This window comes from Artemia franciscana, chromosome 5 (assembly GCF_032884065.1).
Source record: "Artemia franciscana chromosome 5, ASM3288406v1, whole genome shotgun sequence".
Taxonomy (NCBI): Eukaryota; Metazoa; Arthropoda; class Branchiopoda; order Anostraca; family Artemiidae; genus Artemia; species Artemia franciscana.
Genome location: NC_088867.1, coordinates 38160582 through 38187610, shown reverse-complemented (window position 1 = coordinate 38187610; position 27029 = coordinate 38160582). Strand labels below are relative to the sequence as shown.

Sequence of the window (27029 nt, the reverse complement as noted above, 5' to 3'; positions counted from 1 at the left end):
TCAGGTTCATCAGACGCAGCCAGTCAGCACAACTTTGGTTTTTATCTAAAAGTTTGTATTTTCACAGAATATTTACAGTAAATATTTAAGTAAAGTATTTTACATTTAAAGAATAGAGGGAATTGCTTTCAGATCCCACACCTTCCAAGTGCAGGCCAAAGGCTACTCTTAGATTATCAGGTTTACTATAGGCCGCTGCATCATCTTTTTAGATTTTATAGGTCATTCTGATTGTACTTCATGTTTGTTATTTATTAAATCTACATTATCTTTCTGTCCTAAATATTCTTCTTTCTTATACACACATACATAAGTATACATGTATAAATGAATATGGCTTCAAAATATATTTTTCTTAGCCAAGACCCCCTTCCCCAGGAAAATTTTAGTTGAGATCTAAGAAATATTTTTCAGCTGCTTCTTTTTCCATATTGGCTTGATAATAGTCATTGCAACATGCAATCTCAACAAAGGTACGAACAAATTCAAAATTCAAACCTTTTACTATAAAGCATAAACACAATCACTAGCATGGAATTTATTCTAATTCTTCTTCAATTTCTTCTTCTAATTCTTCATCATACTCATCGTCATTTTGGCTAGATCCAAACTGCAAAACGAACAAATAAACATGATGATAAGAAATTTCAGGAAAAACACACGATGATATGCCAAGTCAATCAAATAACTGAAAGCAATATTGCGGAGGCATTTCTCTACGGATGTTACATCATCAAGAGTGTATCCAAGATTTTTGCTCGGGAGCGGAGGAAAAACTTATAAAACGCATCAAAAAGTTGTTTATATGCATTTTTGTTATGTTTTTACGCCCCCCCCCCCCGGATAAGGCCTTGGTTACCGGTACCAGTCTATTATATTAAACGTTCAGAAGTGAAGTTTATTAAGTTTAGAAATACAAAGAATGGAAAAAATTAAAAAACAGATAAATTACTGGTTTGAATTTAATGTAATGCAACAATCATGTATTAAAAATATACAGATGTGTTTTCTAGCTACTTTTTATGGACTGAGTCGACTTGGTTTTGAAAACATAAATTCATTTAGTCTTGTATAACCATTATGCATTTTTGCTTTTTGCATTATTATTTTTTGTTACTAGATCCCTATGAACATACAGAAGTTAATCAACTGCAAAGTTAATTAACCAAGTTAGCAAAGTCCTTTGACAGAACAACCTAACGAGATTTAATTCAATTTATTTAATTCTTTTTTCTAAGCACGTAAAAGATAAACAGACGACAAGAGACTTTCCGTATCGAAATACTAAAAAAATTAAATAAAAACAGTTGATTGGAGTGCTCCTTATTACAAGGATCAAGAAATACAGAAAAGTGAAATGCGTCAAATGTATCCTGCACAATTATTTTACCTACCGAACACAGTCACTGGGATACACAAATTTAATGTCACAAATTGGCTATTCTATGTTAACATTACAGCTTGGTATTACCTCCTTGCTTTCTAATTAGACGATAGATGAAAGCAAAATTACTCAAAATAGAAGTTGATCGAAAAATTTGCAACACTTTTATGAAATTTCACAGTTCTTTCTCGTTTATTTAGAATCTTTTTATTGCAGCAGTTTGTCAGATTTTACAGTTCTTTGTTGTTTATTTACAATCTTTTTTTTGTTTCATTATTATTAACCTAAAATTTTTGTTTTTGTTCTGGCACTTTGTGACAGTCTTGGTGTGCTAAACTTTTTTAGAACTTTTATTCATCCTAGAGCCCCAAGGTGTAAATTGATTAGGTTCTTTAAGGTGACAATTAAATTTAAACAAAAAGGAAAAACGCCCAAATTAAAAATTAAGTTCTTTATAATTAATTTTTTCTGCAGTAAAAAAAAGCAAATTCTTAAACCTAGCTACATTTTTAAACTGCCCGCTTTGGAGCATTAATCAGTCTTTTGAGGAATGTCCTCATAATTCTACAAGGTCAAGAGTCAGTAAGTCTACAAATAAAATCCACTTTTATCTACTACTAAACAACTCTTTTTTGAATGGTGAGAAACTACACTGACAAGAGGGCACTGAAGTAAATAGCAATTAATTTTCTTTTTCTTCTTCTTTAGGCTATAGGTCACCATTACAGGTCTGTGTTGCAAGACAGCAGTGGTCTACTGAATAGCATGGAACATAGGATATTATCATGGGAATATTCTGGATGGAATATAGGACTATAACTCACAAACATGACATCAAAATTTCGGAGTATCTTCTAGATTTAAACAAAATAAATCTGTAAAAGTCATTTTGGCAAGAAAAAACATAGAAAATTTTGTATTTTGCGTTATTTGAATTTTGGTTGCACTTACTGAAATTTGTGTATCTAAAGCTTAAGCTCGGAAGTAGGCCAAAAGAAATTCAGCTGTGCCGCAGGTCATAGGTGGAAGGAAGGATTTTTTTTAAATGGAATGCTGTCATTTGCAGATTTAAAAGAAGTAGTTGTCATATCTTCACCAAAACAACCAAAAACTAGTAAGCAAAATTTACGGATAACCTACCCTTGATAAGGGATGCAAGGAAAAAAAATTATAAGAATATTTACGAAACATTATCAATGGATCCATAAATTTGCCCACAACAACATTTGGTAAAAAAGTAAAAATTCAGGTGAAGTAGTGCTACTATAAAATTTAAACTAAAAAAACATAATGGATACTTAAAATATTGTTACCTGAACCATTCCATTAGCAAAAGCATAAAAGCCCATTCCAAACAAAGCTGCTATCACAGATAGAATCACGTGCCTCCGTTGGTTGGGGAAGCTATCCTTATCTGATGTTGTGGAGGTAGAAGCCGATTCTTTTTTCTTCTTTTCTTCATATTCTGAAACCATTAGTGTTTAAATCAGAGCACACTAGAACACTGGTTCCCATTTCCTCGAATTTTATGAGGAATCTCGACTTTTAAGAGAGGGATATCACATTTTACGCTTTAAAATTATCTCCATTTCTCTGTATTTTAGTCATTTTTCAAAAAGAGTATTATCAAAGATTTTTTTTTTGTATGGGGGAGGGATATTCTTTTCCTTCTATTCCACCAATGCATAAGCATAAGCTAATAATAATACATCAGCTAAAAACAATTTTTACGTGTACACAACAACACTTTCAACAAATTCAAATTCACAACTGAATGACAATTGTAATCACAATTGAAAATTTTCAAATAAGATTAAAATAAAATAAAAAAAAGAAATATTGAAATGTTTTTATGGCAAATTCTTTCGTTCTTGAGCTAAAATACTTTGGCTCCTATAAATTTTGGTTGTTATTACTTTGGCAAAATGTTTTAGGGATGTTACAATTCTTCCATACATTAATAATAAAAACGATTTTAATAAAACAGCATACTCTATCTACTTAGTATATTTATTATATTGAATTTAATATCTGACAGTTTTTAAGGAAGTTATGGCTTTTCTACGCAGGATAAAGATCGGTTGAATCCCTGACATTACTATTTTAAAAAAAATATGCAATCACAATAAACATGTTATCTAAAATAATAAATGATCACAAAAAATTATTCGATGAATGATTATTGTGCTCGACATCGCTGGTATTTCTACTTGCAGTATTACTAATTCCACCATGCTTAAGTTTGTTGATGTTTATTTGAGTTTCACACAGTCATAAAAAAAGCAAAACTATGAAAAATTCAGACGTTGTTTTAAACGTCTGCTAGAGTTAAAGCGCTTTTTTTTTTTTTTTTTTTTTTTTTTTTTTTTTTTTTTTTTTTTTTTTACACGAAGAATTTATACAAAAATTGTACTTGTGGATAAAAATTGTAAATAAAAAATCATCCATATGACTAGGCTCGTAAAGCAAGGATTAAATTCATTCCTCCTTATATCTGTCTTTAAAATACTAAACCTTTCGAAACCAATACAAAAATGTTCTAATAAATGATTTGACATCAACTGATCTCCAAATATTAGTACAAACTACATTAAGAAACAGGAAACAAGTTGCATTTCTCATGGAAAACATGTTCAAGATTGTCCGTTTGACAGGCAATTAAATAATGAAAAAAAACAGATTTTTCAACTGAAAGTAAGGAGAAACATTAAAACTTAAAACGAACAGATATTGCTCAGTACAACAAGGGGCTGATACCTTTCCAACCTCCTGCTCTTTACACTAAAGTTTCACAGTAATTTAAAAATGTTTCTCATTTTAATTCAATGGATCTTGTGTTTGACCAGTTGTTCCTAAAGAAATGGGACATAAAGTAAAACTTTAGAGTAAAGAGCAGGGGGACTAAGGAGGGAGCATTCGTCCTCATATATTGAATTATTTCTTTTCGTTTAAGTGTGAATGTTGCTCCTTACTTCCACTTGAAAAAAAAACTTTTTTAAAATTTAATTTCTAAAAGTTTTCAAATTATGCCATGGTCTAAGCAACATCTAACGCCGATCTTGGGATTTAGAAAAAATAATTCTGCAACAAGAAGCGAACTATCCTCCTGTAGAACTTAAATTCAGGCTTAAACCAAATTAAAGGAGCTAAGCGATTAATTTTTGCACGCGCCACCACGTGGGTTTACTGACGTGGCTTTCCTGTAGCCCAATCTTTTTGGTTAACGAGAAAGAGCACTAAAATATATTTAATTTCCAATGGAATGAGCTGTCGATTTTCTAACACTACTTCTTCGATAAGATTATCCCGAAAAAAATAACTAAACTCGAATCTGTGATCTCACTTTTCGAAAAATAAAAATGTAGAATTTCACATTTGTGAAGATGGAAGTTTGAAATCCCTTCAATAGGGATAAAAGATGCTTAAATATATTCTATATATTTGTAAAAATACGTCAAAACATTGCATATAAATTAAAAAAGAGGAGTAGCCTATTGCCATTTAGAATCGATTTTTTTACACTCTTAAATTGATTAGCTATCTCCAAATTTTCAATCGATAGCAACTGGTCCTCTTTGGAGTAAAATCCTAGTTTGGTGCATTAAAATGGCATAAAATGTCACTTTCTCATGGCACAATCTTTTCGGTGATTTGAAAAGGGCACTATAATTTTTAATTAACGTTCAAATGAGCCCTCTCCCGACCTTCTAGGATCATCAGGTCCATATATTTTTTTTTGCTTATAGGGTCTTGAAGCCTCTACAATAGGGTTCTCTGTTAAGCTGAATCTAATGGCTTTGTTTCTATTAAGATTACTTGCCATTTGGGGACATTTCCCCCTTTTTCAAAAATAAAAACGTTGTCTTTAAAGGTCATATGCAAAGTGTAGGAGCAAAAACTAGCGCGACAAAAAAAAATGTCATATAGCATTTGGCAATTTTGGTAAACGTCGTAATTATTTGAGCTCGAAAAAACCTTCACTGGGCATAACTTTTCCTCTAGACCATCATATTCGTTTCTCAACTTAACAATTTTCCAAGATAGTGGAAAGTCCCTTATCTGTAATTTGACCGTCAAACAGTCATGGTTTTACCCCAAAAGATTTCCCCAAGCTATCTCTGGCTTACTTTGTGCAAGTTAGATTTTAAGTTAAAAATTAATACATATGAAAGAATTTTGATTAGTTTCAGTTAGCCAGTTCTTTCTTTTTATTTTTAAATCTATAATAAAGCTACCAGATGCTACAGCAAAAGAGACACTTCTTACCCTTACATTTTGCAAGTTGCTGAAGATCCGACAGGTACTAGTTTCCTCTCGACATAGACAATTTCAGGCAGTGTGGGTAACCACAGTAAGCCTATTCAGCCATGCTTTGTGCAATTAAGCTATTTATTATGATGCTTGCGACTCAGAATGAAATAAAACATGGAAATCATTTAAAATAATGTTATTTGTTGTCTATAGGACCTACAATCTTTGGCTCCTATATTTTTTTATTCCTCTAAAACCTATTTGATTTATTTGTTAGGGTGCAGGGATCTCCCTCCATCCCATTTTTTTCTCATACATTATTTTTTTTATACAGTTACTTATTCCTTGAAATACATAAATCTCGTTCTTTTATATGGTTCATCGTGAAAAAGATCGTGTGCTACATCAGCAGGTTAAGACAAACGGCTTTCTTTTTTTTTTAATCTCCGAGCTCTTTTGTAATGTCCATAAAAATATAATTAAATAGGTTATAATATGCCTATAAATGAAACGGTACTTGTATGATATACCCACTACCGCCCAAGTTGTTCATGCATTGACGCGCTGTAAACCGGTTTCTTTCGCTAGTTTCTTTCACCTTAGCGTGAGAAAAGACAAAGAGAAGTGACAGAATAGATGGAAAATATATAGTTTGGGCAACTGTAGATAGAAATATACATTAAAATCATTCCCTATCTCAACCATTAGACAAAGCCGGACCAAGATGCTACTACTCCGGAGAACATATAAGCAAGTATAAACACAAACGACATTATATTTTTTCATGGGTAGAAAAATTGAGTCATAGTCTTGCAGAAAAAGAAACAACACCTAGCGAAAGAGCTGTAAGATCGGACAGGTGCGGGCTTGGCTGCTCGTAGGCCTTTTCTGCCATAAAAGAACAAGGTTCGTCAAAACCTTCACTATCGCCTTGAATAAGCTTTGAAGTGCACATCAGATACTTGTGCCAATTGCAGCTTCTTAACAGCAAAACCAACGATACATGTAAAAGTATAATTTTCAAGGCTGTCAGATACTTTATTGAACTCTCCAGTTACTTCTTTCAGCAGAAGCTTATTGCTTTGGTGAGCCATGGTAAGCCCAGTCAGCTTCTCCTGTGGTAAGTCAATTTTTTCTGTGAAAGGAAGTCAACCAAAATATTTCCCTGGTCAGGATTTAGCTTGCAGTCACCTGTATTTTTGCAGCTACTAACCAACAACTATCCAACAATTAACGAACCATAATTCAGTGACTGACAAATATACATGGATCGTTGATGGGAGATTAAATGGAAGACGCTTTTTATACGCACCAAGAAAGAAGTAGCCGAATATTATTGATTATGACGCTACCGGTTAATTTATCTGCAGTGGTTACAGCTATATATTTGCACATTAGGGGGTGGTGGGTGAGGTAAAGTATTTGGACTGTATGAAGTCAGAAAACAATTCTTACTTCATAACGCGGAGAATAATTGTAGCTAATATATTTTGCATGCAGACCCACTGTGCTTTGTCCCCCCACCCTAATGTGCAAATAAATAGCCCAAATTTGTTTTTAAAGTATTATATATTTATCATACTTAGGTATAATTTATTTGGATTAACCTAACTTTATTTTTTGAGTGGTAGTGGTTACATCATACAAGTACCAATAAAACTTATTAAAGCTGTAGCAGGCTAATAATATTGTATTTACTTACATATTAAAAAAAAGCATTTCCTGTCACCGGAAATTTAAAATGATGGCAGTGCAAAGCAAACAAGACTTCTTAATCTAAGTCACTTATGTTACTGATTATTAATCATTGAGTAGTATTACACTTCGATTAGTTTTATCACCAAGGGTTGATTTATTTTCCAAACAGTAAGTTCATAGTGCTTACTGCTAACCCTGTATACTTTTAACATTAATAAAAGCACTATAACTGTATGATTTTATATTAAAAAAAAGATTATACTAAAAACCTTGTGAATCCTTTTGAAAGAATCTATTTAATATTCTGGAAACAAACTTGGTTAGATTTGGACACGATTTCAAATAGCCTTGGAGAGCAGAAGATGGAAAGGGTGCTTTTAAAAGCGGTGCCAAATGAGCGAAAACGACCGCGTCCAGGTAGGAAGGGACTGAGCCAAAGAAATAGTCTTTCTCTCCAAGTCGGCAAGACAGATGGTTGAGACATTCTTCAGCCGATTTATAAACCTAAGAAAAACAAAACGAGTCAGAAAATCTCAGTATAAAGAGTCTAACATAAGTAAAAAAAAACTAAAACAAAATAAACAAAACCCTCAAAGGTAGGGATGGGGGACTTAAGTCCGTAAAAAAATCTGATAAGGTTTTTCAAGATTTTTTTTTTAATTTCAAACTTTTGATCTTCTAAGGGAGCTGAGGCAGACAATAGTCCTTGGCTTTCTGCGTGCACCCGTGTCAACTCTTTTATTTTCCTTAGTTTTATGATTGATTTAAGTTCATTTTGAAGCAGGAGATAAAGGGTTCAGGTCCCCCGGATCCAAAGCAACCTCTCTATCCTCACTCCGTGCATGCAGACAAACTATTACTCCAACGCTCAGAAAAAAACACAAAACAAAAGAAGATACCGCAAGTTGGCGCAAAATGGTCCTAGTTCACACTTGCTTTATTCATAATTGCTGATTTCTTTGTACAATTCCTTGTTCAGTTGGACTTTCTATCTATTTTGTTCAGTTTCCGTCTTTATATAGCCTTTTCCTTCAAAAAAAAAGCCTGAACTTTATTTAATGAGTAGGATTCTTTTTAGCCAAAAGAGGAATTGTGGCAAATTCCCATTAATGTTCGTAAAAATACATTTGTCTATAACAAATGATATACCTATGCAGGTGAAAGAGGCAGTAAAGCATCCAGGTTCTGTTTATATAGTTTCCCCAACCATCTTCAGAAATTGAGTAAAATAGACAAAAATAAGCAAACAACTACTTGAATCTTTTTTCGTCTGGTATAAGATAAGATAGATAAGATTTACTAATAAAAAAAGAAAAAGAAAACAATAGGTCAAATAGCAGCAAAGCACAACAAAAAAAAAACAAAATAAGAATGAAGCAAATAAATTCAACATTTTTACCAGTAAGCAAAAAAAAAATCCAAGCTAGACAGGGGAGTAGTACATGATTCCACCTACTCAAAAAAAGCAGACACAATACAGAGACATTAACTCCAAGGAAATGTATTGATGCTATCCTTGATAAAACCCTGTTTGCTTAATTCCAATGTATAGCCAGATTATTTTTTTTTCGTACAACTCTTGCTTAAAAATTAATTTGGAATTTTGTTTCTCCTGAGTTTTCGACCACTAAAATTATTAAAAAACTATTATTTGTGTTTATCCTAACCTTTAAGACAGATTTTTGGACTTTTTCAAATATCTAATCATTAATTTGCTAGGATTAATCACTTTTTTGTAATTTTTCAATACGTATTTTGGGAATTTCTGGGATTTATAACACTTTCTATTTGAATTGTATTTATTAAAATGTGTGACTACTGTCTTAGTGCAAAAATATTTCTTCTAAATACGAAAAAAATTCTTCTATCACCCATAGTTGGCACACTATATAGGTTTCAAAACATGGTAACCGATTTCTGAACATTATACAACTACATTAGCCGATATTAGCTAAACAATAGTCATTAGTTCTGGGATAATCTGAGTTATATTTTACACAGAAACCAAAATTTTGGGGGAATACTAAATTTGCGGAGGAGATCGAGGTGCAGCTTAAAGTGAGGAGAACTGTTGAGCACAAACGATGATGATAAAAAGGAAAATAGAAAACAGCCTAAGAACGACTCCAAACACTATACTAGGAAAATCAGGATGAAAAAAAAGTCGAAAAAAAAGAAAAGAGGATCATATTCAGAAATATAATTTATATTTCTTGCACATATTTTCACTGAGGCCGTTTATTTGACATCGCATTTCAATAAGGACAAACATGGCTACTAAAACGAAGCAAGAGCTTACACTGTCTGAAATGTGCCACACATAGGGTAATACAATACTTGATAGGTAGCAGTTTTATTGTTTTCCTGACTAAACCTTATTTGCCACTAGAAATAAAACTGTGCTTCTCCAAGTTCTCAGATCAAACTCCTTCAACCAAGGCAAATTGTTTCAATTTGGTAAAACAAAAAGTGGAAAAAAAAATTAAAAAAGAGACTTGTCGCGAGTTTCGATTTAAATCCACTAATCATCTTTTTAAAATAATAGCTAGGATTGCTTTGAATTTTCTTATATGCTAGAGCATAAGGTAACTCCTCAAATTCATATTAAAAGGGATTTAGTCGAAATGGCTTGTAAAAAAAATTAATTAGTGTTCAACATAAAAAACATATCATTTTTCTGTTACATCCTTTCAAAATTACCAAGTCAGTTTTGACAGTATTATCTATAAATACAAATTCCTGATATAACTTTAAAGTTGGAGATTCTTCACAGACAACTCTCCAGTACAGCTTCTGCTCGTCTATCCCCTCACCACCGTCTTATCCGTTTTTTCGTTGATTTTGTGTGTGTATTTGTTTTTCTCTTTGTGTTTTTTATATTTACTCTTACTCCACCATATTTACTTTATGTATCGTGTTGGTGAAAAATAAAATAAATTAATAAATAAAATACCGGGCTTGGTCAAATTGGTATCTGAAAGACTCAAGTCATATTCGAGCTGCAAAAGCCATACAACAAAAACAGAAAACAAAATACGTATACTTACCGCCGTTTCAATTGTAGTATCCTCTAAATCTCCTGGATAAGTTGCATTAACCAAGTCTTTGGCCGTTGCTTCAAATTGACTCGGGTAATAAAAACGAAAAGGAAACGGAATGGCACGAAAATAATAAGGTCTCGAAAACTCTGCATAGTTCTTGGCATCAATCCACCTAGAAAATTAAATCCTATATGTTAGCTTTCTTAAATAAAATATGAAAAATGGTCATAGGTGCCAAAGACCATAGACACCAAATAATTATTTTTCAAGTTTCTCAATGAGTCTTTTCGTGGGAAGAAGACACTAATTGCAGCCAATAAGGGAAAGGATCCTATAGAGCAATTGCTGGTGCATATGGCGTCAAATCGAAGTTTTAGTGGCTTGGTCTTTTTTTTACAACGACAAGCATCTAGCCTGTCGTCCAACCTTGTTGCAGCAGGCATTGATCCCTTACCTTACTTTAGTTCCACTAGTGCCTCAGGAGGCACACTGGGCGTCGGTGAGTAGCCTCCAAATTTCCTTCATGTAAGCCACTGCGTATGTCTTGCCACTCTGGAATAAGACTTGTCTGGAGGGCTCTTCTGTCACGTTCATACATCCTACGAAGCGTCTTCTTCGGTTTGATCCCAGTTCAATCCCAGGGCCTTGTACTACCAAGCAATGCATCAATCCATTGCGTTACTACTAGGTAATTATAGCCAATACAATATTTATATTTGGATAGCTTATAACTAATATCTATTTGAGCAATCAAGTATGTTCTGTACACAGGGAATCAAAATGATATCTTTTTTCGCAACATAACTCTGCCGGCATTTGAAGTTTAGTAATACAAAGTCTTCGGCAGTGGCATAGAGTCAAATGCTCATGGATTGAAGCACTGGTCCAAGCCGAACATTTGCAACGTTTTTCCAAAAAAAAAAAAAAATCCATTGCAGTGGAATATTTTTTTAAAACATTTTCTATAGGGGAAGTACACTCCCTAAGTTCGTCTTTCCCTAAAGCTGAAGGATATAAATATTGTTGTTTTTTGCTGGCAAGAGAAGGAGAGATTTTAAAATGACCTAAATGCACCACTTTACATGCTTAAGTGTGACAAAATTAACACAAAAAGGAAGAAGGCGAAGTCTCAAGTTGATCAATATGGGAAAAGAAACCTCCATGGGAGAATTTAAAATTTTTCTTCTAAAAGCATACATATAATCCTTATAACTTGTAGTATAGCTCCCTAAGACTTGCAATATATTCCTCTTGCTTAATCCCAGTCTTTGGGTAAAATGCCGTGACCAGTCTGATAGCCTAAAAGTGACCCTTTAAGCCGTTGACATATTGCCAAATCCAAAATAGCCGTTCTCTTTAATGTTCTATAAAAGCACATGCTCGTCAACTTATCTTTAATTTCAGATTTCAATTTTATAATTTACGACGAACTTGCAACAAGTGTTGGCACGGCCACTTGTTTGAGACACTATTTCAAAACCCTATTCTTAAAACTCTGTATTGCTCGTTTATCCCATTTAATTATCTTCAATTTGGAAAAATTTCGTTTGCTCAGACTATTGGCTTCGATAAATTCAGGGAGACATAATTTTGAGATACCAAATTTTGGCTTTTAAGCAGGAACATCAGCACTGAATTTACTGGCTTGACCAGACCAGCAGACTAACAGCTTTGCCATTAGTTTTAGTGCCTATTTTTCGCTTCTGAAGCTGTATAATTATTAATCATACCTTACGTATAATTAATACGTTACGAATAATATCAGTAAGTTATTAGTTCAATAGCTAAGCGTCCAACTTACTCTCGCAATTGCAGGTAGTTTAGGTTAGCAGAAAAACTATAGGCACGGCCTCTATAAGATTATTATACATCAAAAATTTCTTTCAGTAAAAATCTAAGGATGGAGTAAGAAATTTTTAAAAAATCTGAAAAAAGGAAATCTAATAACAATCAATCAATCAAAAGAATTAGCTGCAGATGATGATTCAATATATATATATATATATATATATATATATATATATATATATATATATATATATATATTTTATATATCAGTAGATATATATAAGTGCCATAATATAACATAATATGCAAGTACCTTGCAAAATTAATTTCCATTTACCATATAACTTTAGACTGCAAGACTTCAACTGCATTTTGCAAAGTTTTGTAAAACAGATTGCCAAATGTATTCTGGTTTTGGAGAAAAGTAGTGAAGTATTACCAACAAGTGATAACAGTAATCACTTACCACAAATGCTGAGCTGCAGGTACTAATTTTTCTTTAACAAGTGACGCATAGGCAAGTGCTTCGCTGCACTGACTGCTATTTAAAGTGTAGTCTGCATTGTAATTCTAGAAAAAAGTCTAAGGTTTAAACAAAAACATATCGCTCCTATTTCTAATAAAATTAAATAATTTAGGTAAAATATTAACTAAATCAATATAATTAACAAGCTTTTAGTATATTGGTATATTTTAGTATATCGGGACTTACACTTTTCATTGACAAGAGAGATAAACTTGCAAGCCCTCTGCATGACTTTGTTGATGACACCACAACATGCTTATTCATCCCAAAGCATGATGACTCAATCGACGATCCTTGGATATGGAAAAGTAGTCTGATGCCTGGACGGTCAGGTTCAATTCATAGAAAACAAAAGAACTGATGATCTTCAGATCAGAAGTACCACACATACACCCCAGCTTCGTCTTCTTGAGCGAAGCTATAAAGACAGTCAACGAGCTTCGTCTCCTTAGATCGTGTGGTCATGTGTCATATATGATCGTGTGGTCATGATCATGGTGGGCGTTCCCTTGGAACACCCACCATGATCGGATTAGAATCACCTGGACAAGAAAGCTAGGGTAACCCGTCGCTCCAAAAGCTATCTACCGCTCAACTCGATCATCCCACTGTACAAATTTTGCATGAGACCCGTTGCCGAGTATGGATGCCCGCAGTATGCTGGTACTCCGAAAACTTTGCTCGCACCACTCCGAAAGATCCAGAATAGGGCTAATAAAGCAAGTTTAGCCGTTTCCCATGACCTTCTCCAGTCTGTTAGTGAGAGGTTTGTGTTAGCGTGGATGGCTGTTTTATATAAGTGCTTAAATTACCCTCCTTCTCTAGAGCTTCCTTGTGTGGTGCCTCCAATTGTCCAACCAAATAGACAGATACGAAGGCACACAGCTTGGTTCAATTATCTTGAGGCTGGTAAGCCAAGAACAGAGTACTTGAAGAACAGCTTCATCCGACTTCAACCTGGAATGATCTTCCTGAGGAACTTATCCCTAAAAGTTTCACTGTTGACTCTTTCAAAAGAAGATTCAATAGTAATCTACAAACCTCGATAAAAGAGCAGCGGCTAATCATATATTTAATTATACATGGCGCCGCGAATTTAGGAAAAAACTTTGTTCTTTCCAATGTACATATATACAAGCTATTCTATGACAGAAGTACTCAACCATTTTGCATCGTTAGACAGATCTTCGAAGGACAGTTTGTGCCGAAACATTAGCCCGTATTTAGCCAAGCAGCCAGTTGTGTTAAATATGTAAACAGTCATAACTTCACTGAGGTTACTGATCCTCTCGAATGACAATTACGATTATGACAATTAAATTCCAAGGGTCATATGGCCTCCACTTCACTTGGGTGAGGCTTCTTGATTAAAAGTTTTCTGCTGAATTCACAAATTTCTATAAATTATTAGTATGAAATTGATGTCAATTGGCAATTCTGTTTCCACATTTTAACATAGATTATTAGTAATAATTAGGACAGTCAAACAAGTCAAAGATAAAGCTCTATGTTTACGTTATGTACGTATTTATCTTGATAGTAACATACTACTTTAGAAACTAAGTTAAATAAATTTCTGGCTTATAGGATACAGGGTGCAGGGCGTATCTGTGTATTTCCTTTCATCAATTGTTTTCAGCTTGTTAGTAATATTTGAAGAAATGCTAATAAAGTGTAATAGCTCCCTTGCTCTTATTATAATCAGAATACAATATATCTGCAACAACTGTAACTACCTACAATGAGCTGAGCTGGCAATTTAAGTTAAATCTAAAGAAAAAATGAAAGCCGAGGAAGAAAGAAACATTAGAAAGGGAAGAGAGGACCAGTTCTGCCTGGGGAAGATCCTCTTTTTTACCCAGTAATAGCTCTTCCCTTGTCCAAGCAATAGTTCAAGATATTAAGGAGACTAGAAAATAGTAAATGACTTGAAATAAAAAATAGTAAAAATAAAAGAACGACAGTCTGTAGTTTATATGAGGAGGCTACCCCTTCCTCAACCCTCACTTATTCCGCTAAAATATTATAGATCTTCTTCTTAGAATGTCAAGCCTTATGGAGTCCACTTCGGTCTCCTTTTGGCTTCACGACGATTTTCAATCTGCATGTGATGATGGGTCAGGAATAAGTCTTGCTGCCACCTCATTGATCTAATCGCAGATATTATTATGTCTTAGGAAATCAAAAATACTTTTCAAAGATGTCTTTCAGTGTTACCTGGTAGGCTTGAGAGCCACAACACGTTGATGTCAGGCTGGAGGTTTGTCTCACTGAAGTTTCTCCTAATGTTGATCACTTCCTGCTGGACGCATTGACATTCATGTATACAATGGGAAAATTACGTAACTTACAGCCCTTTCGCCAGGAGCTGTGGGGGGTCATATCATCCCAAAGGCATAGTTATTCAACCATCAAACGGTTATCTCAAAATTTTGGTCGGATGTATTTGGGGAAAAACTAACATAGGAGGGAGGCTGGTTGCCCTCTGATCGTTCCAGCCACTTAAAAAGGACAGTAGAGCTTTCTAGGACATTTGGTTTGATATGATCTTCCCTGGGAAAACAAAACCGAGAATGAAAAAATAAAAAAAACACGTATCTGTGAACTCGCTTCTGGCAAAAAAAATACAAAATTCCACATTTTATAGATAGGAGATTGAAACTTCGATAATAGGGTTCTCTGATATCATGAATCTGATGGTGCGATTTTCATTAAGATCACTCTGAGGGTTGTCGCTTTTGATAGGTAATATCAAGCTTAATAAAGTTTATGAATTTGGGATCAACCATAAAAAGCCAATTTTTTATGTTTCAATTGTTATCGCAGTTCAATTTGGCTCTAATTGACTTTTGACTTTTGGCTCTAATTGGACTGAGGTACTCCTTACTTACAGCTCGTCACAACAAACTGTTTGATATTTTTCTACTAATCTTGACATAGACAACACAGAATTGGTAAAGCAAACAAAATGGTATTGATGCCCAGAATTCTGACGGTCCTTTTTGTTCTTTTTGTTAGGGAGACTTGCATGCTAGACTTTTGATGACTATTTTGTTCCTTAAAAGATTTGCTTAAGTGTTAGGAAAGACTGCAAAAATCACGTACCCAACCACACTGGATCCATCAAAGGCATGAGCATAGATGTTCACTGGCTTAGTAAAAAAAAAAAAAAAAAAAAAAAAAAAAAAAAAAAAAAAAAAAAAAAAAAAAAAAAATGGTCCAGTGCCAAACTAGCATATTTAAATTATGATTTTTAAGAAACATTAAGAGAAATTGATTTTTTAATTAAAATCGAATAGTTATGGGCACCAAGTCATGGCTAATTGTCGAAAAAGCCAAGACAGATAGTCCAATTAAGTGAGAGGCAAATCTCAAGCATGATAATTCTGTCTGACAATGTCATCAACGCTTCTACAATTTTCTATTGGAATAAGCATAAACGGAAATATAGCTTACACATTCTCTTGTTATTATGAACCCTGTCATGACACCCTACCACCTCAAAATATTTGATCAACCTCTTAGCTTTTATCTGTTACAGCAATGCTAGTCAAAGAAGGTGGAACTGGGAGAGAATATATGAGGGTCTGAAGGGCTTCAAAGACAGGTCTGAACGAAAGGCATCAGAAAGTTTCTTCAGGAGTGGGGGGATAGAATAATCAAAACAAAGTTGATTTTAGCCTAAAATATATCAAATTTTTACTGAAATTCTCCCAAGCAATCCTGAGGAGGAGGGGGGAATATAGGAGGATTGACACAATACCCATGTAGCTTTAAGAACGTTCAGATGGAAGGTAAATCTTGCAATCATCAATGAAAACTAAAGATTAAGTGTAATTTGCTATTTTTGTAATGGCTCTAAAAAGGGCTATCCCAGAAATTACTATGTAATAGCTATCGGGGATAGCTGCTTTATCATTTTAAGTGACAAAGTACTTACACAATTTCATAGTATAGCGTACAAAGCAGATTGTGCACAAAATAGAATGTTATGTGGAATCTTACAATTTTTCCAAGAAGATGGTAGGGGCAGACTACAAGCTTTAAATGTATGTATTTCAAGAAATTTTCCCATGTAGGAAAGAGGGGGATATAATACTTTTCACGGACAGGAGCAAAAGTTTTTTTTATTTCTCTTGGGAGGAATATTTTCATAATCTTCCCATGTATGTGTGCCAACCTGCAATTTTTTCTCTCTCTGAAGTTATAATCAAGTCTGTTAGAATCTCAAGTTTTCACACAAGAAAAAGAAAATAGTCATATACCTTTCTCCTAAGATATGTCACAATCCTTTCAGAAGAACTAATTATAGAGCCATCATCATCCTTTAACACTGGAAAGTGACCAATAGGAGAAGTGAATGGATTACTATTATTTACTTTCTTCAATGGAGCTTTTGAAAAAGCAGCATATGCCTATAATTGTAATTGTTTTCAAAACAACTTCAACATAAAGGAAATGACCAGTAATCTACAGCTAGGACTAATTTCCTAGAAAGGAAGAAAAAATAAATTTTAAATACTCAAGTGTTGTCTTGAGGCTGGGCAAAACATAATCCTTAAACAAAGTGACACGAAGAAAGATTACTTACCAATGTGACAGCTTTTGGCAATTTCTTGCTGCAAAAATAAGGCTGGGAACTAAGGGGGCACAGGCCCAAGGGTATCATATCTGTTACTTTCATCATATACATTAAAAACTTTATACGAATCTTTTTCACAAGGCTTATTATTAACTTTACTGCCTAAATTTGCATGTCCAAGCAGTTGACCTATGAAAGATAATAATTATGTTACTTTGTCCTAAGACACGTTGCAATCCTTCAATCCTTAGTGAAGCACTAATTGCTCACCTTTCTTGTATTAAAATTTATATATTAAGCCTTTATAACGTTTTTCCATAATTTGGGATCCATTACGCGTGAAACTTTGCCTGTCATGACAACCCTTGGAGCACATTTACAACCTTTTGACCATTCTGAGGAAAATTCCTGGCTCAAAATATTGATCTGACATTGTGTGGGGAGGGGTACAAGGTGGGGTGTTAAGAGTCCTCTGACATGTATTGGTCCTTCAAAAGGATACAAGAACTTAGAATTTGAAAATGACCAGACCCTTGTTCTTTCTAATGCAATCCATTCTATATAAAGAGCCCAGGAAATTAAAGATACAATTTATGCACCAAAGACCTATTGCTCTTTGCCAATGCTATTGCAACTGATTATGAAACACAGTTATGAAAGTGGGTATTTGAAATATTTGGGATAATTGAGGGGTTGCTCTTATAGTATTATTCCTGTATACAATTGTTTTGACCTTTCAACAATTTTTATTAAAATTGATATCTTTACATTTTGATCAAAGACCTTGTGGGGCTCACTGGGACAAAAGAGAGGTAGCATGGCTCCAGTTGAATTTAGTCCTTAAAAAGCTCACAAGAAACCAAATTAAAAAAAAATGTATTTAGGACTTCCATTCAGGAAGGGCCCACCAGCTAGAAGCTACCAGAAGTCCAGAAAATTACCAGCAAGTAAGTATATTACTGTCATAGCTTTTTGAGCTTATTTATTACTATACTTCTAAAAAGATAATATAATGAGTAAAATAAACCAATGGAAGGGGCCTAATCTTGCTAATCCTTGAATCAGATATAGAAAAACATAATTATGTTGACAGACTATGTTTTAATCTGTCTTGATTTCTTCCCAAAGTCAATTAATGCATATTGTCAATATCCACCCTGATATAGCAACTGATAAAAAATGTATGCAACACCATTAAACCTGTCCTCTCCTGTCTGATTTCAGAGGTATGTTTTAAGCTGCTTTGGCATCCTAAATGAACACTGCATACATCAAACAGTTCGTGGTAACGAACTGTAGTAAGGAGCGACCCGGCTCAATAGTAACCAAAACTCTAAAAAATGGAATTTTGGTACCAATAGCTACATCAAAAGAATCAGATTTTAATGCTGATTTTAAATATATAAGTTCCATCAAGTTTAGTATTACCCATCAAAAGTTACGAGCCTGAGAAAATTTGCGTTATTTTAGAAAATAGGAGGAAACACCCCCTAAAAGTCATAGAATCTTAACGAAAATCACACCATCAAATTCAGCGTATCAGAGAACCCTACTGTAGAAATTTCAAGCTCCTATCTACAAAAATGTGGAATTTTATATTTTTTGCCAGAAGGCAGATCACGGATGCGTGTTTATTTTTTTTTTTTTTTCAGGGGTGATCGTATCGACCCAGTTGTCCTAGAATGTTGCGAGAGGGCTCATTCTAACGGAAATTAAAATTTCTAGTGCCCTTTTTAAGTGACCAAAAAAATTGGAGGGCACCTAGGCCCCCTCCCACGCTAATTATTTTCCCAAAGTCAACGGATCAAAATTCTGAGATAGCCATTTTATTCAGCGTAGTCGAAAAAACCTTATAACTATGTCTTTGGGGACGACTTACCCCCCCACAGTCCCCGTGGGAGGGGTTACAAGTTCAAAACTTTGACCAGTGCTTACATATAGTAATGGTTATTGGGAAGTGTACAGGCGTTTTCAGGGGGATTTTTTGGTTGGAGGCAGGGGTTGAGAAGAGGGAGATATGCTGGGGGAACTTTCCATCAAGGAATTCGTCATGGGGGAAGAAAATTTCCATGAAGGGAGCACAGGATTTACTAGCATTACTTAAAAAAACAATGAAAAAATAAATATGAAAAAGTTTTTTTTCAGCTGGAAGTAAGCAGCAGCATTAAAACTTAAAACGAACAGAAATTATTACCCATATCAGGGGCTCACCTCCTCCTAAGTACCTCGCTCTTTACGCTAAAGTATTTTTAGTAATTTCAACTATTTATTCTGCAGCTTTGGTGATTCGGGGGTCATTCTTAATGAATTGGGCCAAAATTTAAGCTTTAGTGTAAAGAGCGAGGTACTGACGAGGGGGCGAACCCCCTCATATATGTAATAAAACATGAGAATATAAAAGTTCTTTACGTAAGCTAAGTTTTAAGTTACGTATATCTTTTACTTATAAAAAGATTCGTAAAAAATTAAAAGTTCTAGTTGCCTTTTTAAATAACCGAAAATCGGAGGGCAACTAGGCTTCCTCCCCCGCTCTTTTTTTCTAAAAATCATTCAATCAAAATTATGAGAAAACCATTTAGCCAAAAAAAAAAATAAATATACAAATTTCGTTTTAATTATTCCTCTGCGGAGAGCCAAAATCAGAACATGCATTGATTCAAAAACGTTCAGAAATTAAATAAAAAAACAAGTTTTTTAAATGAAAGTAAGGAGCGACATTAAAACTTAAAACGAACAGAAATTACTCCGTATATGAAAGGGGCTTTTCCTTCTCAACACCCCGCTCTTTACGCTAAAGTTTTTTACTATTTTAAAATGTAGAGTTAAGAGAAAGAGTCAAACTTTAGCGTAAAGAGCGGGGCGTTGAGAAGGAAAAGCCCCTTTCATATATGGAGTAATTTCTGTTCGTTTTAAGTTTTAATGTCGCTCCTTACTTTCATTTAAAAAACTTGTCTTTTTTATTTAATTGTGGTAAGAGAGAGAATAAAATGAAGAGTGAGTGCACGATTGGAAAAAAGTGATTGTTGCACGCACCAAGGGTTTCAGAAACTTTATCAGGATCACAAGAATCGCCTAAAGACATCCATTTGGCTTGCCAGATAGTTAGCTCAGCAAGGAAGCTAGTCTCAGAGAAAAAGAACAGCTTATATTTTCGTAGCTTCAATACACCCTCAGCTTATACAACATCAACAAATAAAACGAGAGAACAGAAGTCGAATTTGGAATACTGTAGCTTGGTGGTTAAGAAATCCTATGTCAAGTTCTTCACATAGCTGTTCAAGATAAAGGGAAAAGACAAAGTCTTTGTAAAAGAGACAAGTGTCTGAAGAGGAGAATCACCAACGTTGGTGTCTTGGTATTGAAACGGGTGTCCCAACTCTTTCAGCTGTCTGGATTGCTTTTCCATAAATAGAAGAAAAACCTGCTTCCATTAGCTCTTTCCATACAGATTTATATAGGTTGATATGATCATAATAGGTAAGTAGATCTAAATCTTCCTTCTGCAAAGAAACAGAAGTTGAAAGAAGAATTCAACTCCCTTTTACACAAGAATTAGAGAGAAAAAAGAATCCGAACTAGATAATTGGTGCTACTAAGGAATTGGCTTTTGTCATTAGACTGATTATCCACAAAACTCTCTAGTACTCGAATGACAGCATGGGAAAGCACCGAAAAGCAACAATGCTATCAAGCTTTCCAACCCACCACGTGCCACAAAAGTGAAGGATCTTTTGTATTTTTGTATATGGCAGAGCAGAAGCTCATGACTCAATTTGTTTGGGGGAATAGGATAAAAGCAACAGCTTCTTGCAAGTATCCATATAGAATTTGAATTAAGCAGTCTGTCAGCCTTAACAAAGGCGAAGTTTAAACAATGAAAAGCACAGTGTATGTAAATTACAAATGGATACTGCTTTTGTATTTCTGCTTGAGTACCCTTATACAAACTGGGAATGCTACTAACTTCATCAAAGCCAATTCCAACTAACTTATTCATGTCCAATCCAAACTCTAAGCATAGTCTAATGATCTACTTTGCAAGATATACACCAATCAAGTCATTTGCAGTGTTGAAATGCAAAAACTTTCTTCTAATTGACAATCATCATAGAAAAAAGAAAGGTTGAGATGCCTAGGCCACGTTCTGTGGATGAAGGATGAAAGATTGCCGAAGACCGTCCTTTTTGGCCAACTGTCTGGGCTACACGGAAAGTAGGCCATTCTCGTCTGGGTTGGGACGATGTCATAAATAAAAGATTTAAAGGAAATGAGAACTTCCTGGGAGGGTGTAAAGAGGGAGGCCTTGAATAGATTTGGTTGGAGGAGGAGCATGTGTAGCTGTGTTGGCCTCAGGCAGCTTGATGCTATGGTGAATTATCAGTAGTAGTAGAAACTGTCTTTACACCTGTAATTGACTCAGGACTCTACAATTTTGGTTCTTAGATCACGAGTGAAAATTGGTCCCCTGTGTACCAGATAAATGATGTTGACTATAAGGCTTTGTCCCTCCAAAATTTATCGAGGAGTAATTATGAAGCCATTTTCCAGCGAAAAAAAAAATAAAACATGCTCAACTGATAAATCATACATTACTGTGACTTTTAAAAAACTTATAAACAAAAAAAATAGTCTGTTCAAGCAAGGACATGTCACACAGTCAAACAATTTAAGAAACTTCCTGAAAAGGAAATTGAGAAAGGCAGCTTCTGAGTATTACGATAGTAAATTTTGGGATCTATATTCAAACAAGCCCAAGCAATGGTACATGAAATTTAGAGAGATTTGTGGCAAAAGCCCTGTTGAAGTTAATTTTCATCTTTCTGAGCCCCCTTAAAAGATAGCCAACAATCTGAGCCTGCATCTTGCATCCATTGTACAAAGTCTCTCCCCTTTCACTGGTTCAGGTCAAACTATTCCTCCCTCCACCTCTTTCCCCCAAATTTCTCCCTCTGATGTTATAAATAAAATCCAAAAGCTCCAAAAATCAAGTGCCTGCCCCATAGACAACCCAATTGACTTGATTAAAGTATTTTCAGACACAATTGCTGGACCTTTATCTGATGCTTTTAACCAAATTACAAAATCTGGTAAATTCCCAAGTTGCTGGAAACTAGGTTTTATAACACCTGTCTAAAACCAAAAGAAATCATCCAATCTGACTTTAACTAATATACGTCCTATTGTACTCACTCCAGTCTTTTTCAAAACTTTACAAAGGGTTCCTTTGTGACTGGCTTAAAGTCAAAATTTGTCCATGCATTGACGTATGTCAGTTTGGTAATTTAAGAAGAACCTCCACCACCCATTACCTTGTGCACTTGGTTCATACCATCCTAAGTGAACTAGAGAAACCTAATGTTTGGCTAAACTTGGTTTTAGTTGATTTCCAAAAAGCATTTGACTTAGTTTACCACAATATCCTAATTCGTTTGCTACAGGATAACTTTGAAATTGACCCTCTATTAATAAATATTGTTACATTGTTCCTTTCAAACAGGCCACCACAAGTTGTAAAAAACAAAAATATTTACTCTAACCACCTCCCTATTTACTGTTGAATACCTCAAGGAACTTTATTGGGACCACTTTTATTTCTTGTCATGATAAACAATATTGGCAAGGAATTCCCCCTTCCCCCAAAGATAGAAATATGTGGATGACTTGTTGATCCTTGATGGATGTCATAAGAATATTAAAAGTGACCCTGTTGAAATCCTAACCCAATGTTTGGATGAAACTAAGAATCTAAATATGACAGTAATTTCCACTAAATCACATATAATGAAAATCAACTTTTTGAAATCTACTCCTGTTTTCTGTTACCCAATCCCATCCAAAATACTAGTGAAATATGTTAAACTCCTTGGTGTCATAATTTCTAATGATCTTAAGTGGGACACACATGTTTCCAACATTGTTAAACAAGCAAATGTTTCACAATCCATGTTTAAGCTGATAAGCAATTTAATTGTCCTAAGATACATTCTCTCTCTGTTTACTTATTCTTTGTCAGGCTGCTATTAACAAAACTGAGTCAGTCCAAAAGCATGTACTCAGGATCATTTACAAAGAGGGCAAAATCCTATAATCCTTCCTACTTAAAGCTGCATGCATTACTACCTTAAAAGAAAGGAAGAAAAAAATTTGCTTCCATTTTGCTAAATCAGTCATTTCTAATCCCTGTACTGAGGACTTACTCCCTGAATTTCACAATCCCATTAGACCCCAACTCCCCCAGTCAGCCTCCTTAGCAATCCCAACTTACTGTCCAATCCATGCTGTTACAGACAGGTTTCATTGAAGTTTTATCCCACTTATTCTGGAGAACCTTAATAATCATTTGTGATTGTGTCCTTACCAAAATCAACTCATTCCTCTGTCGTCCTGTTGCTGGTGTATTCCCACAGAATGTTCCTCTTCTCATCTATTGCCATTTTATTTTTGTTTTTTGTAATGTTTTTGTATTTTAACCTTTTCAGCAACTGTCAAGCTTTCTGATTTGCCCTTTATCTTTGATGATTTTGCCTTTTTAATTTCAACCTTTTTGATTTTATCATGTTTACTGTTGATTTGACTTAATGTACTAATTTGAAATTTTGTTTTCTTTACTTTTACATGACATATAAAGCAAATTTGGCTTCCGAAAATACATATTATCTTATCTCTTATTATACAAGGAAGCTGTTTTAAGCCTCATATCTTTGGCCAATCCTGATTTACAAGGTTTCAAAATGTATTTTTTAAATCATAGGCAGCACAATAGCCCTGCCTAACTGGGCTGGATAAAGGGTGATTGGAGCAAGCAGGCCCAATTGGGCCCACATTTGAAAGAGCCCTGTCTTACCATCAAAATGAATTTTTTTTAAATTGTGGAATATTCTTAAACATTCCTGTAAGCACTGCTCCTAGAGAAAGATCATTTTCCAGGCTTAAACTAATAAGGAACTATCTGATATCAACAGCAAATCAGGAATAGATGAAACATTTTAGCAGTTATGACAATTGAAAGCACAGAAGCAAGGAAATTAGATTTCTAGACAATTTTAACAGAATCTACAGAACAAACAATATGAAATATGTAAATTCCTTTATTCATATTTGGTGATATAAATTTATATTCAAATTTTTTATAGTTTGTAAACAAGTAGTAATTGTATATTTATGCATGCATGTACATATGTATGATTTTTACTCAAAAACAGCAGCATATTTTTTTTTCTTTGATAATAGCCATTCTGGAATTTCCAGACTTGAAAAAATAATCTAGATAAGTCACGAGTTTGAGAATAATTTTTAAGGGCCTTAATTTTGGGGAAAAAAACCATACAAGTAATATCTTATTTGTGAGCACATTCAAAAGCACAAATACATCATTTCTGCCTCAGGAATGGTTCTATTGGTTTAGTATCTATGATGCATGTAAAATTACATAACATACATAGCTATGCATAAAATACCAAATGTAATGATTCTATTTACAAAGGCATTTTCAGCAGTTTCATGATATCTAGAGGAAAGAAAAGTAAATTAACAATTGCTGAAAGTGAGCAAACTGTACCATCAAATAAGACAAGATAAAGAGGACAACCTGAGAAATGTAAACTCACAATGGGTGATAATGAACAAACTAAAAGATTTGTGACAGTGAGAAAAAAAAAAAGAAAAACATAGAATTTCTCCATTTTCTTTACCCATCCTCTTTCTTCTGTTGGCTTTCGTATTTTTCAACATTTAGGTGAAATGGCAGTTCTTAAGCAGCCTAACAGAATAGGAAGGAAACATGGTGGAATTGTTTGAGTTTTTCAATTTAACTTAATCATGACAAATCTGTGTTAGAATTATATGACTTTCACAAAGAAGATTTATAATGAAATAGTAAGTTTGAAATCAATGTTTTAACCTTTTTTGCCCAAAATTTATAGAAAGAAATTATCATTTTCAAGGGTCCAAAAAGGGTTCATGGTAAATTTGCAGTGGCCTATATAATTTGTCTAGGATGAAAGGGAAAACATCATTTGATTATTTTTCATTTTCTTTCATAATTCATATAAAATACCATTGGGGCCACTTTAAGGGCTCAAGATGCAATTAGCCCCAGAAGCAATTCTTGAATTATGAAAGAGCATAAAAAAGGGTAAAATTCTAGTTTAGTGACTTGTTGCTATCTTGGAACAGGGTTAGGTTAGGAAAATGAAACTTTCAGTGATGGGTCTACAGGCTAAATTATGTCACAGGAAGGTATGTTGAAGTACCTACCTCTACTCCCTCTCCCTTTAGAGGGTCCTGACCTTTAAAAATATATGTGTTATAAAAGTGAAACCTTGCACAATCAATCTTCTGCTTGAATGAAGTACAACAAAATTGTTTTCAGCTTCACAACTTTGCTCAATCCCAGTTTGTAAGGTTTTAAAGATATGCAAATATATTTCCTAAATTTTGAAAAAAAAACCATCAATGCAGCTCAGAATTCTACTCAAAAAACAGAAATTGCATTTTCAGAACTAAAGGCAGAGAAAAAGCAACTGGTAACTGAAAATTAAGGTAAAATGTTGTTTTGTCAAAATTTCAATACATATAGACCTGTCATGTAGGCGTATTTCAGGGCCCTCTAGGAAGAGAAGGAGTGGATGTGGGTACTTTAAAATACCTTCCCAGGATATACTTTGGTTAATGTTCCTATTACCTGAACAATTGTTTAGGGTCATGAAACTATTGTTAATAGATGCATTTTGACTTTGGAACAACTTTTCTCTCTTGCAAAACTACTGCAAACTCACCATTATGGAGTATTCCAGCCCAATTATCCTGTATTTACACATATAGAATTGCAATCATTTCTGTTTTGTTGATTGGATATTTGAAATCATGAATCTGTAAGATTTAGTTTAGAAACAAATTTGGGCTATATATTTGCACATCAGAGGGGGGGGGTGAGGGTAAAGCATAGCATATATTAAATACATAAACCAACCATTGCTGTATTTAATATATGCTATGCTTTACCCCCCTCCCCCTAATGTGCATAAATATAATAACTCCATAATGGTGAGTTTGCAGTAATTTTGCAAGAGAAAAGATGTTCAAAAAGTCAAAATGTATCTATTAACAATAGTTTCATGACCCTAAGCAATTGTTCAGGTAATAAGAACATTGACCTATACTTTAGCCTGTAGACCCATCCCTTAAAGTTTCATTTCCCTAACCTAACCCTTTCCAAGATAGCAGGAAGTCACTAAACTAGAATTTTACCAAAAATAGAATCAAATGACATTTCCATTTTCATGTTAGCTGAATTATAAAACTTGCTAGAAATTTACTAAATGTTGTAGGCCTACCACTAATAAAGTAAATAGGACTATCTTAGAACATTAGGTAAAGTAAATTAGGTGGGCAAAAAGTCAATTTGTACATTATATTTGAATCCAAGATTAAATTCTGATTCTAAAAGCGTGTATACCTCTAATCTAGGCCATATAGCCTAATACCAACAATCAGTGAATTGAAAAATCTACTGAGGTGGCTGGTATAGCTTATTGCATCAATTAGCTGAATACAATCAGAAAGCTAAAGTTTTTGGTTTCAGTAGGGACAGGAAAGAATTTTTAACAGCACTCTTACAAGAACGACAAGGCAATCAACATCTATAGATGGTAACCCCCAATCATTCTGCCAAATTTGAAGTTCCATCTTTTATGCTTTTAAATATTATGCCAACTTTAAAATAGCCGGCTTAGCACCGGCAGTGTTTCCACTTCATGA

At 34.2% G+C, this 27029-nt stretch overlaps 1 protein-coding gene across 2 annotated transcripts; it reads right to left on the bottom strand.

Moving 5' to 3' along the window:
- Positions 1–484: 484 nt before the first annotated feature.
- Positions 485–27029, bottom strand: LOC136027366 (metaxin-1-like). Of its 2 annotated transcripts, XM_065704547.1 has the most exons (7): positions 26889–27029; positions 16954–17103; positions 12629–12732; positions 10381–10546; positions 7603–7837; positions 2698–2849; positions 485–610 (listed from the first exon to the last, which is right to left on the bottom strand). In XM_065704547.1, the coding sequence occupies exons 1-7, from the start codon at positions 26955–26957 to the stop codon at positions 539–541; spliced, it is 948 nt and encodes a 315-aa protein (XP_065560619.1). In that variant the 5' UTR covers positions 26958–27029; the 3' UTR covers positions 485–538. The 2 variants fall into 2 exon arrangements, with proteins under 2 accessions (XP_065560619.1, XP_065560620.1); XM_065704548.1 differs by lacking the exon at positions 16954–17103 and having other exon boundaries at positions 26889–26972.